General features: G+C 44.2%; 1 protein-coding gene across 2 annotated transcripts in view; it reads left to right on the forward strand.

Moving 5' to 3' along the window:
* The window catches only part of lsp1a (lymphocyte specific protein 1 a), a 27,309-nt gene continuing 10,131 nt past the window's right edge, over window positions 1-17,178 (forward strand). Inside the window, exons 1-7 of one of the 2 annotated variants that reach the window (XM_068722871.1) lie at window positions 1-278; window positions 10,054-10,200; window positions 13,038-13,428; window positions 14,245-14,387; window positions 14,600-14,837; window positions 15,933-16,070; window positions 16,859-16,902. In XM_068722871.1, coding sequence (XP_068578972.1) covers window positions 220-278; window positions 10,054-10,200; window positions 13,038-13,428; window positions 14,245-14,387; window positions 14,600-14,837; window positions 15,933-16,070; window positions 16,859-16,902 — 1,160 coding nt within the window. In that variant the 5' untranslated portion in view covers window positions 1-219. Of the gene's footprint in view, window positions 279-10,053; window positions 10,201-13,037; window positions 13,429-14,244; window positions 14,388-14,596; window positions 14,838-15,932; window positions 16,071-16,858; window positions 16,903-17,178 lie in introns of both variants that reach the window. The other variant, XM_068722869.1, reaches the window with a different exon arrangement.

Genomic DNA, 17,178 nt, shown 5'->3' on the forward strand with positions numbered 1-17,178 from the left:
GTGTGTGTGTGAAAGCAGCAGAGCAGTCTTTAACAGTGAAACACACACACTCTCTCCTCAGTCTGAGCTCTGGGCTTCGGTGCGGCTGCAGGACAGAAAAGCTGCCTTCAGTGTCGACTTGAAAACGGAATAGAAGAAGAAGAAGTTGATCTGTTTTTGTTTCTACCAGAAGAAGAAGAAGTTAGAATAAGAAGTAGAAGAAGAAGAAAAGAGGCCAACATGTCCAACGCTCTGCTGAGGAGAAACTCCAGTAAACAGGGTTTACAAAACCTGATGAGGTGAGTGATCGATCCGTCTGTTCACACAAAGACAGAAGTTAATATTTAAACTCAGCTAAACAACCTTTATTTAGTACTTTTTCATTTCTGAGAAGAGAAATGAATTCTCTCCTGAGATCTGGAGAACAACAACAAAGCATTTCATGCGTCCACATCAGGATGAAGAGTGTTGTCATGTGTGTGTTTCGTCTTAATGGGAACAGTGGGATTACTGGGAGTGTTTTGGGTCACGCAGGGTTTTGTGTGTTTGGGGGGGGATTTGAATCGACTTAACCTCCGCTCACATGGAATAATCATAACAAAAGAATTATTTTAATGATCCATTTCCAGCTGGGTAGTCTTTAATTGTTTTAGCGGTTGAAGTGAAGCTGGAGGCCCGAGGCTGGTTTCACGGAGGGAAGTGGTGACCTGTGTCAGAGGTGAGAGGTCACCCGAGTCACTCTTTTGTTTTTCGGGTGGGGGACCCGTCCTGTCTTTTTTTTATTTCATCCTGTGTCGGGTTCCAGTGGTTTGTGATGAGATAAGAGAGTAACGTCGGGATGACGTCAGTCCTCCTGAGCAGTCTGTGCTCTGATTGGTCGACGTCAACCGACACTTCGTAGAAGTCGTAAAACAACAAGAACACGTTTGTCTTTTCGCAAAACAAATCCTTTTTTTTAAAAATGTGGCCAAATATGGTCACTTCCTGTTCACTGGTTGCAAAAAAAAACGACAACATGGCGACGGCCGCAATCCAAGATGGCGACGGCGAAATCGCAGAACTCGAGGCTTCAAAACTTCAGTCCACAAAGCGAGGAGTTGCATCACGATGACTGCGTCCTCTTCTTATCTACAGTCTGTGCGTTTTCCTACTAAAGTCCAACATCGCGCGTCGATACCGGCTCGTTACGTGAACACAGTCTTTTCAGAATAAACTTCCGTCTCCACAGGAAACAACTCGGTTAGGTTTAGACAACAAGACGTCTCAGTTAGGTTCAGGATCAAATCGTATTTGGGTTGAAATGACTACAGAAGAGCCGTTACTAAGGTACGCAAGTCAAGTCACCCCTACTTTTATACTTTTATACTTATAATTATTAGTATGATGGACTTCCAGTGTCTCAAAGTGTTTTCCTCAGAGGATGAACCTCAATGACTTTAACGATCCTCTTTCTTTTCGTTCATGCCTCACAGCGACTTGTTAAAACCCTTCAGATCGTGAAAGGATTCCTCTTAAACTAAAGATACGTTTCCATCAGCTGTTCTTTGACATTGATTCATCCATAATGAGTTGTTTTTGGGTCGATCGTGTTTTGGATTAGGTTATTTTTCAAGTCTCTTATTTTGAAAGTTGATTTTTGAACGTCTGATTTATTGTTGGTTTTTCTTCTCGTCAGATACGATGATTTAGTTCCAGTCCAACTCTTTGTGTTCAGAGTTTGTGACGCGTTGTACTGAGTCACAGGGAGGTTTATGGAGCAGATAACAGCTGGAGGAGGCGGAGTCTCGCTGTGATTCATAAACTCTGCAGACGGCGTCGGTCTGGAGGATCGGCGGTGACGTCGTTCTAAAAACACGAAGCGTTTGAACATCAGACGTGATTCATTCTGCGTTTTGAGGCTTTTAAAGGAGTTTAGTTTGATGCGGCGGTGCTGCAGGATGTTTCTGCTTAGAAACTGTTTTAATTGCAGCCAATTCGTTTAATTATTGTCATTAGAAAATTACCATTTTATAGTTTTTATACTTGTGGTTTTGGACCTTTTACTTCACAGCTTTCTTCTTAATAATGTAAATTAATCTGAATGTTTTGTTGACTTTTTAAGGCCTATTGATGAAAAATAATGAGTGTTTTTACTATTTATTGTTAATAGTTGTATTAAAGTATCAGATTGTTGTCACTTTGTATTCTGCACCACATCAGAACTAAAGTTCTTTTCAGATGAAGAGCAGCATTAAAGCCACTAGAGGTGATGAACGAGAGGGCATTTGTAGAACGTCTCGCTTCCTTTTACTAAAATACTCTACTTGTACATGAGTATTTCTATACGTTCTACTTCTCCTCCACTACTTCTCAGAAGTAAATATTGTACTTTTTACGGTACTACATCTCAGAGGTACATATTGTACTTTGTAACGTATATAAAAGTAAAACATTTTACTGATCAATCAGTAGTTTTACTGAAATCAAGTTTTGAACTCGGGACGTTTTCTTCACAGTGTGGTATTAGTACTTCTAGTGCAGTAAAGGAGTACTTGTAGCACACCGATACTGCAGTGTTTTCCTGTGTATCGTCTGTCCGGTATCACAGTATCTACTACATGTTGTTATCAGATGGTGGCGTTCGTGCCGGCGGTCCAAGGCCGGCGAACGGCGCGGCTGTTTCCCATCAGCTCTCTGTGGGTGATGTCATCAGGAGGCATACCTGCCTCGACACAAACTAACTGCTGAGACCTCTGACCCACACACTCACACACACACACACACACACACACACACACACACACACACACACACACACACGGCCGGGTGTCCTCGGTGTTTACGATACGGGGAGATAAGAGGCTGAGGAATGTTTTTGGGGTGGTGGTGATGGGGTGAGGGGGGGGTGTAGTTAGCTGATGAGTGATGGGGGCACCACATGAACTCCCCCCGCCCCCCTGCTGGTTGTCTGCATTAGAAGGGCAAAAGGAAAGTAAACAGAGTGGTGCTTCCTGTTTCCAGACCTCCTCTACACTCGTTGCCCGGAGAGGTTTGAAGGAGGAGCTAACACTAGCAGAGTACGTTAGCTCATCATTAAGCAGCGTTAGCACATCTATGCTACGCTATCTTTGTGCTTTTGAACCGCAGACCCTCCTACGAGTAAACGCGCAAATCATCCGTCAGCTGAAAACGATCTGTTCTGCATCAGTTTACCAAAGATGTTTGGCTCTCGTTCTTATCGTTACGCCATCGATGGAAACACTTCTTCTGGGAGTGTAGATTTTAGGAATGTGAGCGCTGCGGGTTACGATTCATACTTTTGTGGGTGAACTATTCATTCAAGGGGATTAATACTAATGTGTTACTAACCGCATCCAACATTTCTGCGCTCGCCGTGAGCCAGAACACTTGAAGGCAAACGTTCAGGGCGCTCACCTCTCCGCCTTTCGCTCGCTTGTCATTTTTTGACGTCTTAAAAAAGAGAAATAAAGCTTCGGGTTCAATCTGATGCAAAGTTTGTTTTCTTTTGCACTCCCAGAGAAAGATGCCCTCGGTTATCATCTGCCCTGATGCTCGCCGACTTCCTTTAAACTTCTCTCGATGTCGTCCTTTGTGGGATGAGGTCGTTACTGTTGGTCGGGTCTTCCTGATTGCACGTCTCTCTTCAGAGTTGAAGTGAAACAAGCCTTCAGGGTTCCCAGACTTCAGGGATCTGCAGCCCCTTTTTTGTGCTCTGCATGGGGGGTCAGACACCCAGACATGCAGCCATAACGGGGGGGTCACCGTCTGCCTGAAGTCTCTGGGGGGTTTGTTGGACTTCTGGTCATTACAGCTGGAGTCTGATGGCCTTTGGGCTGTAATGTATCAATACACTGACTGACTATCACATTACTTCTTTACCTGCAAATCATGATAAGTTTCCTCTGCTGTCGCTGAGAAGAAAAAATACACGACGTCTGAAAATCTTATAGAAGAGAGAACATGTCCAACTGGAGGAACTTTGATGAGTTTCAGCGTTTCTGCTCTGACACATATATGTCTCTGTCTCTGTCTTTGTGTCTCTCTGTCTGTCTGTCTGTCTCTCTGTCACTGTCTCTCCCTCTCTCTGTCTGTCTTTGTCTCTCTCTCTGTCTGTCTCTGTCTCTCTCTCTCTGTCTCTCTCTGTCTGTCTCTGTCTTTCTGTCTCTCTTTGTCTGTCTCTGTCTCTGTCTCTCTCTTTCTCTTTCTCTTTTTCTCTCTCTCTCTCTCTCTCTCTCTCTCTCTCTCTCTCTCTCTCTCTCTCTCTCTCTCTCTCTCTCTCTCTCTCTCGCTTTATTTTTTTATTATTACCAATGAACTGACTACTATCTCTTCTTGAAAGTCTCTTTTATTCTGAACTAAAGAAGCTTTCTAAACGTCTCAGAAGTCTACAGATGTGTTCATGATTCAGTATTTCGAGATTGTGACATTCGGCACTATTCACCCTTCGCTAAGCCCCGCCTCTTGAACACAGACTGGCCAATCACGGGGTCCGACAACTATCTTGCTCTGCCCCACAGACTCTCGTCACCAGATGTTCTTCATGTTGCTTTAGTGGATTCGGAGGTCGTCATGGTTGAACGTTGTGTAATCGTGATACTCGTTACCCAGAAAGAGGAGGTACGCGTTTCTAAAATGTATTTCTAAAGAAAGTAAAAGATTAGCACTAAACAAGTACAGCTGTGACTGATGGGAATGTCTTCAGTTCTGAACAAAACCAGAGGGATTCATCATCTGGCAATCAGTCAAATAGTTGTACACCTACACAAGAAGGAAGCGTCAGGGGATAAACAAAGTCAGTGGGGTTCGTCATCTGGGAGCCATGAATAGTCTCTATGTACTTTATAGGCAATCAATCAAATAGTTGAGACATTTCGCTTTAACACAACCTTCTGGTGACGCTAGAGGAATAAGTCAGAGGATGTCCAAAATCAGTGGGGTTCGTCATCTGGGAGCCATGAATGTCTGTATGTAATTTAATGGACATAAATTAAATTGTTGTTAAAATATTTCAGTATAGACCAAAGCTGGACCTGCATGTTAAAAAGGTATTATTTTGCTGTTGAGTGGACGGTGAAGCTGCAGAACCTGTGAGACGTCTTCATTTGACTCTATCCTCTGCTCTCACTCGTCCGCTGACTTATTTTCTGGGAAGCGTCGTCTTTTTGTCGTTCTTGTTCTGTGAGAGTCATTCAGTGAATCCGACTCGCTGCCCCGACTTGTCTCAACACAACGGTGACTTCATCTCACAGACGTCTTCCCACCGTCCTCGTCTGTCCCCCCGGCTAAAAGCGAGCCGTGTTATTATTGTGTCATTCAACCGAGAGTCATCCCTCCGCTGACGGCATGTGTGCTCACAAAAGAGCAACTAATACTCTTCACCTTCTTCTCCTCCCGACGGTGAATCCCTCACTGAGCGAGTGCAGACAGAGGGAGGACCGCAGTATGCGGTTGAGGTGGTGTGTTGGCAGGTGGTGCAGATCTTTTTATCTGGTTCGTGTGTGTCGTGTTTCTGGTGGTTGCTTCTGATGTTCGCAGTCACAGAACTGAATTATTGAAGGCTTTGTGGCCTCAAATCTGCCGGCAACCGGCTGTGTCTTCAAAACACTGGAAGGCTGTTTGTTACTTAAAACTTTAAGCTTAAGCTTTTTAGGGTATCAGTCTTTGTTTTCTTAAAGTCAGACGAGAAGCAGGGAGAAACTGCTAGCTTAGCTTAGCACAAAGACTGGAAGCAGAGGGAAACTGCTAGCTTAGTTTAGCACAAAGACTGGAAGCAGGGGTTGACTGCTAGCTTAGCTTAGCACAAAGACTGGAAGCAGAGGGAAACTGCTAGCTTAGTTTAGCACAAAGACTGGAAGCAGGGGTTGACTGCTAGCTTAGCTTAGCACAAAGACTGGAAGCAGAGGGAAACTGCTAGCTTAGCTTAGCACAAAGACTGGAAGTAGAGGGAAACTGCTAGCTTAGTTTAGCACAAAGACTGGAAGCAGGGGTTGACTGCTAGCTTAGCTTAGCACAAAGACTGGAAGCAGGGGGAAACTGCTAGCTTAGCTTAGCACAAAGACTGGAAACATGACTCATGAGAGACCAACATAAATGCAATGCCTTCTTTCCAAACAAAAGCTGTAACTTGTTTAACATTAAATCTAAACTTCTCGCGTCGACTCCTCGGCTCAGGCGACGGTCTGAACCTTCAATCACTCAAGGCTCAAGGGCCCGTCGTCAGCCTTTAATGTGAGGACGTGTTGGGGGGGGGGGGGTGTTGGTAGGCAGCGTGTTCAGTCTTGCCTCTGGTGTCGGTTTACATGGAGACATAAAACCTGCTCGACTCCCGCCGAGGAGGCGAAAGTGTTCTGTGCGTGTCGTTAATTGTCTCTCTGGACTCGAGCGAGAAAGACGTCGGTGGAAGGCAGGACGATGAGGGAGCGAATGGTTAATGGTTTAGTCTGAATCGGATGTTCGAGTCGAGGCCGAGCTTGACAGAATCCTCCAGCGCTGATTACAGAAAGGAAACGGAACGAGAGTTCAGTCAGTCTGCTGGCTCGAAGCCCGGCAGCTTCTAACACCCAGAGACCGGTTCTGTACAGCGTACGCTCCACTGTCTCACATGGGAACACTACATGACATGTGTAATGTCCAATACAAGAGAAACACACCTCCTCAACCTCGACCTCACTGACCTCCTACCTACAACTCTTCTCGCAGTCCAGCAATACGTCCTGGGTCTCCAACAGCCTGGTGTCGGTGTTGGCTCCCAGAGAGGAGAAGCTCAGGAGGAGGAGGAGGAGGAGCTGCGAGCTGAGCTCTCCTCCTTGCTCCGGATCTGGGTCTGTCCACGGTTGGACCAATGTCTCTGCTGGAGTCTGAGCAGAAGGAGGTTCTGGTGAACCTGCATGAGTTCATCTGGTTTCACCAGAATCCGACCCGGTGGCTCCGATGACATCATCAAGAATAACTCTATAGAAACAGACCATCTTCTCTCTGATGGTCTCTGTACTGATGGAGGTCTGATAGAGGACCAGGACTACACTGAGACTGGTTCATATAGAGGATCAGGACTACACTGAGACTGATTCACAACTCCTTAAACAAAGTTCTTCCACCACTAAACAAATCTTAGACGTATGTTACCTGAGAAGAAGCTTTTATTTTGAAAGTCAGCTGTATAGCTGCACATCCCGTCCTGACGTGGTGACCGCTGCCTCTCTGCTGCTCCCATCCTCCATCACAGAGTTTCTGACCCTCATCCAGCTGTCCTCCGGCCTCTCCACCTCCGTCCCTTCATTCGTTTCCTCTCAGGAAGGACGGAGACACGCGGAGGAGGAGGAAGTGATGCTGATGCTGACAAAGTGGTCTCGTTATCAGCAGCAGACCTCTGTGCTTTGTCAGTGGGTCTAACAATGATCCGGCACTGTGCCGGTCCTGTTTCACATCTTTGACGCCTCCTCCTTTCACCAGCTGCAGAAACTAAACCTGGATTTTAGTTGGTGCTTGTTTCTGCAGCATTGTCATGTTTAGTTTAGAATATTTACTTTGGAAACAAAACAGAAATGAAGGAGAAAAAAGTTAAAATTGAATGTGAATAAAAGCTGTAAACAGTGAGGACGTGCAGGAGTCATTCATGAATCTGGTGATGAGTGTCAGAGGTCACCATGTGTGGAGGACCAGATGGATCCATTAGTGATCTGTTGGTGACCCAGAAGCCAAATGTGAGTCCAGTAACTGGACACCGGAGCATCCAGATGGATCTTATTGAGCCGTTAGTCCTGAGAGCGTCTCCACCGAGGCGTCAACACAAGCCACCGACCAGCTTGACTTATTTATCGCCTGACTTCAGTCCTTAAGGAACGTCACTTCCAGTTATTTCAACCCAAACTAAAATATTGTTTAGTAGTTTTGCTGCCTAAACCGAACTATGTTGTTTCCTGTGAAGATGGAAGTTTATTTTGAAAATATTGCATGCATGTAACACTTTTTGCTAGAATTTTGTAGGAAAAAGCACAAAAAAGGACTAACTTTTCATAACGTATATAAGTTATGAACCCAAACGTCAATCTTTTTCTAAACCTGAGTTGTTTCCTGTGAAGACAGAAGTTTATTTTGAAAATACTATATTCATATAACAAGTGTAAAGTGACGCATGTTCAGGAGTTTTGTAGCTAAACGCACAGAAATATAGTATTTAATTCATAAGATATCACGTCATACAAATTATGTTTGAGCATAAAAGCGACTTCCCGTTACTTTTTCTGCTTTATGTGATTCTTATATTCGCTGACAGCATCACACCCATAAACTGATGTTAAACATACATGATATTAAAACACAATTTGGGGTTGCAAAGTATTTATTAAAAGCTCCCAGGGGAGTTGAACATGTTGAATCTCTTTACTTCTATTTCTATAGAATTGTGCGGCTGATGAAGTGTTCGGATTAAAGCGGTCGTAGTTGAGAGGATTCATTGATTCATGTGTGAGTCATCATGTTTGGTGCGTTTCCTCTGCATGAACACAGATTAACAGCGTTTCTAATAAATACTGTAGAGTGACGCTGCGTTTATCCTGCAGATAAACATTTGGCAGATGTTGTTCTGGTCGGATCTGAGCCGCCATCTCGACTTCGCTTCAGTCTTTGTTGAGACAGCGTGTCTCAACAGTGTGTCGCGTGTGATTCCTGATAAATGTTTCCCATTAGAAGCTTTTATAGTTTCCCACGAACCACAATGCAAACGTACTCATTACAAGTTAAAGTCAGAACTGAAGTGATGGCATTTTGAGGGATTGTGTCATCGAGCTGAGAGACAACTTCACGTTTTGTGTGGAAATTATATTTTTCTGTATTTATATTATATATTTTCTGAGCTCACATTTTACAGTAAAAAACTGTTGTTTTTTTCAACCAACACATGAATTGCATTCTGCGGAGACATGATTGTAGATATTGTAAAGAGTTGATAATTGATTCATCTTTTCAAGCAACAACAACAAACCTTCTTTATTTCCAGCTTCTTGAATGTGACTATTGTTGCTTTAAATCAATGTAAACTGAATATTTCAGAGTTTTGAACTGTTGGCAAAACCAGCAGTTTGCCTGTTAGTCATCTTAACAGTAAATTTCTGCTTAATATTTTCAAAATAAACTTCCTTCTTCACAGGAAACAACTTAGTTATGTTTAGACAACAAAACTACTCGGTTAGTTTTAGGAGAAGATGGTGGTTTGGGTTAAAGGGACTACAGAAGTACACAAGTTACGTGACAGATGAAGAGCTGTCTGATGGCTGAAAGATCAGATTTCAATGTCTATTTAGTGGATAAACAAGTCAAACTAACCAACGTATCTTCATACAACGGTTCTTATGACGTCTAAGAAAAGTTTCTCTTCATTTTTCGTGCGTTTTCCTACGAAAGTCCAGCAACACAAAGCTGTGTCAAAGCTCGTCACATGAATACAGTCTTTTAAAGAATAATCGCCGTCTTCACAGGAAACTTAGTTAGGTTAAGAAAAAGATTATAGTTTAGGTTAAAATAACTACGGAAGTGCTGACATCGATGTATGCTTGATGAAGCCAACCTTAAACAAACACAGGACTTTCACCCAGGAGGCCGCTGTTACATTTGTTACATTTGTTACATTTGTGACGTGTTTTCTGTACTTATGCTACATTGTTTCTGTACTCTTTTTTTTTTAAGCCAAACCATGTTTATGTCTAAAAATAACAATGAGCGTTGACAACATGGCGTCAAATGACAAAAAGAAGTGGTCGGGCTATTTATACGCCTTCCCATGAAGATCACGTTTGGTAATCCACATAAACGCCCAATAATAATAATAATCTCATAATAGTCTGTCACTATGGCAGTATAAGGAAGAGCTGGGAGAATGGAAACTGGATGGAGTTAAAGTCCGTTTGTAATGTATGATAGTGGAGCAGAAAGTCCCAACAATGTAAAATCTGGAATCATAAAAAAATGTAGACACATCCAATATTTTGCTCAGAAATATGAAGACATGTAAATACAGAAACGTTTGAGTGCAGACCTGGATTAGAGGTGATTTTCGGTGTCCTCTTTTGTCTGCAGGCTGACGGCTCAGAGGAGCGTCGAGGACGCCGAGGAGGTGGAGAGGGAGCAGCGCCGCAGAGCTCGGGAAGCGTCGCGCTGGTCCAACGGTGGATCGCAACCCGGAGAGTCGTCTCCGGAGGACAGGACGCCGGCAGAGGACGGCATGTACGTACACAGACCAGACAACAACCTCCGGTCCTGCAGAGTGAAACCGATGCGGAAGTGTCTTAAAACCTGCATTCTCTCTAGTGTCCACCAGGGGGCGACTCCTCTGGTTGTATAGAAGTCTAGTCTAAAATGACTCTACTTCTCTCTTGATTTATTCCCTCAGTAAACATTGTAAACATGAGTTTATGGTCTCGATCTCTAGTTTACAGTCTTCTTCAATACAGCATGATGTTCATTTAGTACATTATGCTCCATTTAGAGTCAAACAGACCATAAAGCAGGGGATGCTTTAGGGGCGGGGCTACACAGTGATTGGCAGGTCTCTACCAGAGACGTATACGACGTCTCTACGTCACTCCTCCTCAGTCCAGATGTGGTCACTTCCTGTTCACTGGTTGCAAAAAAACAAGATGGCTTCAAACTCGAGGCTTCAAAACATCCACAAACCAACAGGTGACGTCACGATGACGACGCCCACTTCTTATATACAGTCTGTGGTGAAGACAGACAGTCTACACAGCCTACAAAATGATGAACTTTATTTATACATCACTTCAAGACAAAAGTAAAAACCAGCTTTACCAGGTTGAACCAGGACGATTTCATGTTTTCTCTGTCTCGCCGTTAAAAACACGTCAACGTTAAAGAAGCTGAATTCCATGTCGTTCTAATCATGTGACCTCAGGAAGTTATTAAGTGCACGACATCATTCACTCACTCGCCTCACGTCCAATGACTTCCTGTACTAGCTGCTCACCGTGTGACTGTTGTTCTTTCTGGTGACGCCTGCCAGTGTTTAAAGAGTTTCTCGTCACGTTTCCCCAGCTGTGAAACTCGAAGCTCCTCGTCGTCGCCTCGGTTCACGCAGGTTTTCCCGTTTAAAAACCAAATGTTTCCACTGGGAGAAGCTGCAAACAACCTCTTCCCTCCCGCTGATCTGAAGACGAACACACAGCTGCTTTCTCATTACGCCACCGCCGAGGAATGTTTACTACAAAGCGACTCCCGCCGTGTCAAAGCTTGTAGCCGACTTTAAACTTAATGACGGTTTTCTCCTCCATCACATCACAGGGCTTCGCTGGTTTTCAGGCCGCGGTGACTCGGCCGCTCTGCAGCCTGTAATTGAAAGCTTTTCTGTACAAGACGCAGCAGTGGTGTAGCGCTGCGTTGAAATCCCCTTTTTTGCTGCATGATTTAGGGAATCCAAGTAGCTCACAGGTCAAGTTCTGGCAGAGCTTGAACCAGGCGGCAACCTCCAGTTCTTCTAGTGTCCATCAGGGGGCGACTCCTCTGGTTGTATAGAAGTGTGTGAGAAAATGACTCTACTTCTCTCTTGACATTAGTACACAGCTGGAGTCAGGACGTCGTTAGCTTAGCTTAGCATAAAGACTGGAAGCAGGGGATAAAATGGCTAGCCTGGCTCTGTGTGAAATCCCCTTCAAGCTCGCTGATTGGCTCGTTGAGCATCATGTTTGTTTAACTTGAACACAAACGGAAATGTGGAAGTCACGGTTTGTGGTTTAGCTGCAGTTGTTTCTCAACAAATGCTCGAGGAAAAAGACAAAAGTTTTGTTTCACGCTAAAATCTCAAATCTAACATTATATGCTACATATTCTGTTATCTTCCCACTGCTAGCACGAACGTGAAGCACATTGTTCTCACTTTGACCTCGGTGACAGAAACCTGAGGAGGAGAGTAATAAGGTACAACGGAGAAGGCGGCGGTGTCTCCTGACGGACGTGTCTCGACCTCGACCCGCTCACTCCGGCTCAGGAATCCGTTCAGGTGTCCCAGACGCGGAGACGTCGCTGCTCGTTAAGGCTGATCAGCTGCTGAGAGACTCCCATCATGCAGCGGGGGCCGTCTTAATCATCTGGGGAATGCTGAGTGAATTCCTTTCCGCCAGCTCCTGGAAACACAAAACACACTTTCATTACTTTTACTCAGCGGGGGAAGCAGCTGGAGATGCTGTGCTAATTGTTGAGAATGTGTCCAACCTCAAGTTCACTTAATCAACACTTGATTTATATTCAACACTTAAATTAAAGGTCAAACGTTTTTTATATATATATATATACATGATGTTTGGATTAGACTGCGTGTTGCGGTGTTTTTTTCCCTGCAGAGCTGCAGAGGGTCCAGATCAGATCCACGTAGATCGGTACTGAACCACCACAGATTTAGTTGCAGGTTTAAACGTACATCGAGGTCAAATGAGCCTCTGGTCCAAAATGGAGTAAGTTCAGAAAAACAATTGTGTTTTGGGTTAAAACCCTAGACTGTGTAAGTGAACATAGTCATCGTGACTCATTGGTTTGTGGACTGATGTTATGAAATCTCGAGTTCAGCAATTTTGTTATTGCCATCTTGGATTACGGCCATCGCCATGGTTTTTTTGCAACCGATAAAGGTAAGTGACCATATATGGAGTGACGTAGAGACGGCATATACGTCTCTGGTAGAGACCTGTCAATCAGCGTGTAGCCCCGCCCCTAAATCATCCCCTCTTTATGGTGTGTTTGACTCTAAATGGAGCATAATGTACTAAATGAACATCATGCTGTATTGAAGAAGACTGTAAACTAGAGATTCAGACCATAAACTCATGTTTACAATGTTTACTGAGGGAATAAATCAAGAGAGAAGTAGAGTCATTTTAGACTAGACTTCTATACAGCCAGAGGAGTCGCCCCCTGCTGGACACTAGAGAGAATGCAGGTTTTAAGACCCTTCCGGAGGTGGTGGTTCCTCATTAAGTCTGGCTCAGCTTGTTGTTGTTGTTGTTGTTGTTGTTGTTACTTTGAAACCTTGACCACCTGCTCCTCGTCCTCAGGTACAACGGCGACCTGAAGCCCAGCAGCTCTCTGGCTCTGGAGGAGGACGAGGGCTTCAGCGACTGGACTCAGCGTCGAGAGAGACAGAGGCAGCAGCGCCTGCAGGAGCTCAGCCAGGGAGGCGAGGAGGACGAGGACGAAGAGGAGGACAGGATAAACAAACCTGTTCCCGTTAAGACCGCCAAGACCGTCCAGGCCCCGGTCAAGTCTTCCGGCCGACTCCAGAGACAGGAGCACCTCAAAGAAGACGGGGTGGAGATAGAGAGGAGGAAGGAGCGTGAGGAGAAGAAGATTCAAACCGAGAGGGTGAGGAGGGAGGAAGAAGAGGACAAGAGAAAGAGAGAGGAGGTGACGAACGGGAAGAAGGATATTCAAAGGCCAAATACAGAGGTAAGAGTTTGTCTCCGACCAACTGCGATTTTCTTAAAAAGAAGACTCGGTCAAATCTTAAGTTATTTAATACAAGTCCAAGTCAGTCATTTGAGACAGAAGTCTGAAGTACTTGAAAACATGTCCAAGTCGAGTCTCAAAGCACTTCAGAGAAGACGAGGTCCTATTTCAAGTTATTCACGAAAGGTCTAAATCAATGTCAAGTTATCTTAAATAAGTCCAGGTATAGTCAAAGTCAAGTCAATAGTAGTTCCACACAAGTCTGTTTTCAAGTCTTTTCAAGTTTGAACTCATTTTAGAAAAGTCAGACTAAAGTTTTAAATGATTTAAGAAAGTTTGAAGTCATTTAAAGTCTTGATTCAAGTAGTTTGAGACAAGTCTGGAGATATACGAAACAAGTATGAGTTTATTGCAGTCAAGTCATCTGATACAAGTCCAGGTCAGGTTTCAGGTCATTTGAGACAGGTCCAAGTCAAGTCTAAAATAATTTGACACAAGTCTGTTGTCAAGTCTCAAAGTTATTCAAGGAATGTCCAAGTCAACTTTCTAATACTTCTAGAAAAGTAAGACTTAAGTAATTTGAGAAGTATAACTTCTCATAACAAGTCTCAAATCAACTCTCGAGACATTCAAGACGAGTCACGTTTGATTTGCAACTAAGTCCAATTTCTATTTCAAGTTATTTGAGACAAGTCCAAGTCAAATAAAGTCTTTATAAGCAAATTATGAGTCATCATTCGGGTTTTTAATGTCTGTGGCAGCTGTCTTAAAATTACACAAAATGTAACTGAAAAGAGGATCTGTTGAACTCTTCAGGTGGAGAAAAGAAAAGAGGTTAAAATCTCCTACACGTCCAAGGTTTTTCTTCACCAAGAGCCAAAACCCAGCAACTCCAACGGAGACGCAACCAAAGAGGAAGTGACGTCGTACAAGAACAACAAGACGAAAAGGTCCACCAGGTGTGTAGTGTGCTTTATGGCTGTAGATAACCATGTGTTTGGGAGTATTTAGAAAGACAGAATGTCTCTGACTATCAGGGGAGTCCACATAGTTTTGGCCGTATTGTTTACAATGGATTCAAAGGGCAGTTCACCGGCTGATGGACTCGGCTCAGGTCAATAATAACTGCAGATCTTAATATCTAATAAAACCTCCCCGGTGTTTGCAGCAGAGCCGTGGAGCCGGAGGAGGCGGAGACCATCCTGGAGACGGAGCAGCGTCTGGAGAAGATCCGGCAGAGCCTCCAGAAGAAGGGGAGCCAGGAGCTGGAGCAGCTCAGACACCGACAGGTGGAGGCCGAGCAGGAGCTGGAGGAGCTGAAGAGGAGGAGGGAGGAGAGGCGTCAAGCCAGGGTGGAAGAGGAGCGTCGGCGGGAGGAGGAGGAGCAGCAACGGCTGGCCAAAGAGGAGGTGAGCAGGCCTATTTCCAACAAGCTCTAGACCACTGCGGGTTAAACCTCATGGCTCAGATTATTTTGAGTGAACTATAAAAGGATAAAAGCGACGTAGAGTTTATGAGCCACTGTGGCCTGTTGAATATAACATTTTATTTTGTAACGGCTCTTTCTCTAATGTTTGACACTGAAAACATTGACTGTGAGGTATTATTTCAAGTCTTTATGGAGCTTCAAAAAACCAGGATAGTGTGTCTTTGACCAAAAGCACAGGTGCACAGGTTTACAACGTAAAAACGTGACAATGTTAAAAATGTAACAACGTAATGATGTAAAACGTAACAATGTAAAAAAATCACAGCGTAGAGTAAGAGCGTAAAGTAACAATGTAATGTAAAATGTAACGATGTAAAACGTAACGATGTAAAACGTAACGATGTAAAACGTAACGATGTAAAACGTAATGATGTAAAACGAAACAATGTAAAAAAATAACAGCGTAAAGTAACAACGTAAAGTAACAACGTCACATAACTAGCTCAAATAAATGGCAACCGCACTAAACTAAATTTCTGACGTAACTCCTACCTAACAACAAAAAAAGAGCGTAAAGTCAACTTTTACTTTTGCTATCACTGAGGACATGAACAGCTGTCTGCTGAATGAAAGTCTGTGTTTGTTTGACCCGTCCACCATCGCTTTCGTCCACCCTTTGTGTACGGTGGACTGTGGACTCTCTCGCTTGTTACACTCATTATATCAGGAGCGGTTGCTCCATATGATGCTTCACTTGCTCTGCGTGTCGCTTGTTGCTCTGACCGAATGAGTTTCAACGTATCCGTGTTTGTTTCTTTCAGAAACGTAGAATGATAAGATTTTCTTCCTGGTGACTGAGCTGAGATGTCTAAATACACACTGCTGCTAACAAGCATTCAGTTTAAGAAGATAACGTGTTCGTTAGCTGGATGTAGAGTTCATCTGCCCTCTAGTGGTCAAAAAAAGATTCTTATTTTTTATGTTTTAGTCTTTTTTTTCCTGCAGCACTGACAGCTGATCTGACTCATGCAGTTGATGTAGAAGTGTGGAGTTTAACTTGTGATGCGACTCCCAGGAGGAGAGGAGGCGCATGAAGGAGGACATCGAGAGGAGGAGGATGGAGGCAGCGGAGAGGATGAAGAGCCTGAGTACGTCCAGCGTGGACGGAGACGAGGCTTTCGGTCCCTTCAGTCCCAAAACTCCCACTCACAAGGTAAATGTCAGGAGACGTCGCTCTACTCTGACCAGCAGAAGGTTCAACTACGTTCATGTGAGACGTTTGCAGCTACAAAGCTTCTGGACAGGAATCCAGGAAGGTCTTCAAATCTGGAAGGAAAAGACCTCTGAGAACATGACTGATTAAATGATGCAGATCTCATTCACACCAGTCAACACCTTGTTCAAGCGAGATGCAAATGGTTTCTGTCACCTGTGACATGATGTGTGTAGTGGAGAGCAGAGGCCAGACAGGAAGTGACATCATGACTTTGGCTCTCCGTGATGATGAAGCGTGATGACATCACGTCACACAGAAAAGACTGTGGTTGAACGAGGACTCGTTGATCCTCTAAGTCTGGTTACTGATTGACTTGATCCACTTTAGTAAACAACAGAACTGTGTTCTCTTCACAGCCGATGGGTTCAGGCTCAGCTCGTAAGGTGTGTGTGTGTGTGTGTGTGTGTGTGTGTGTGTGTGTGTGTGTGTGTGTGTGTGTGTGTGTGTGTGTGTGTGTGTGTGTGTGTGTGTGTGTGTGTTTGAAAAGCATGTTGTGAACTCACTGATTGTGGTGTGTGCGTTTGATTCGTGGACAGTGACCTCAGTCATCAGCCTCTTGACTCTGTTTCCCATCATGCTTTGCTTCGACAGCTGCTGCGATGACTCGTACAGTTTGATGGAGGCCAGAGGACTCGGCTCTGTTTGTGTCGAGTCGCTGGCGTCCGAACTGTAATTAACAAACGAGGCGGCGACATGAACAGAAACTTCTTCTTCTTCTTTTTCAGATCTCAGAGAGAACTGAGTCGCTGAACCGCTCGCTGAAAAAAAGGTGAATATCTTCATCCATAGTCTTCTCCTCCTCCTCTCGCTCCGGTTCATGAGGAGGTTAACAGGAAGACTGCAGCTCTCAAGAGTGATGCTTTTATTTTGAAATGTGTTCAGAGGAGGCAGCTGAACCAGCAGCGTTGGTGCCGCTTTCTCATCTCTTGTCACTTAAATACAACTGAATACATTTTAAATTAAACTTACTCTGGGGTCTTGATCCAAACACGTGAGATCAGCTGTGTCTCTGTTGTCTCCCCAAGGTGTGTGGACTTTATCCACA

This window comes from Cebidichthys violaceus, unplaced genomic scaffold, assembly GCF_023349555.1.
Source record: "Cebidichthys violaceus isolate CVI_PGR_0920_01 unplaced genomic scaffold, fCebVio1.0.p SCAF_3, whole genome shotgun sequence".
NCBI classification, from domain to species: Eukaryota; Metazoa; Chordata; class Actinopteri; order Perciformes; family Stichaeidae; genus Cebidichthys; species Cebidichthys violaceus.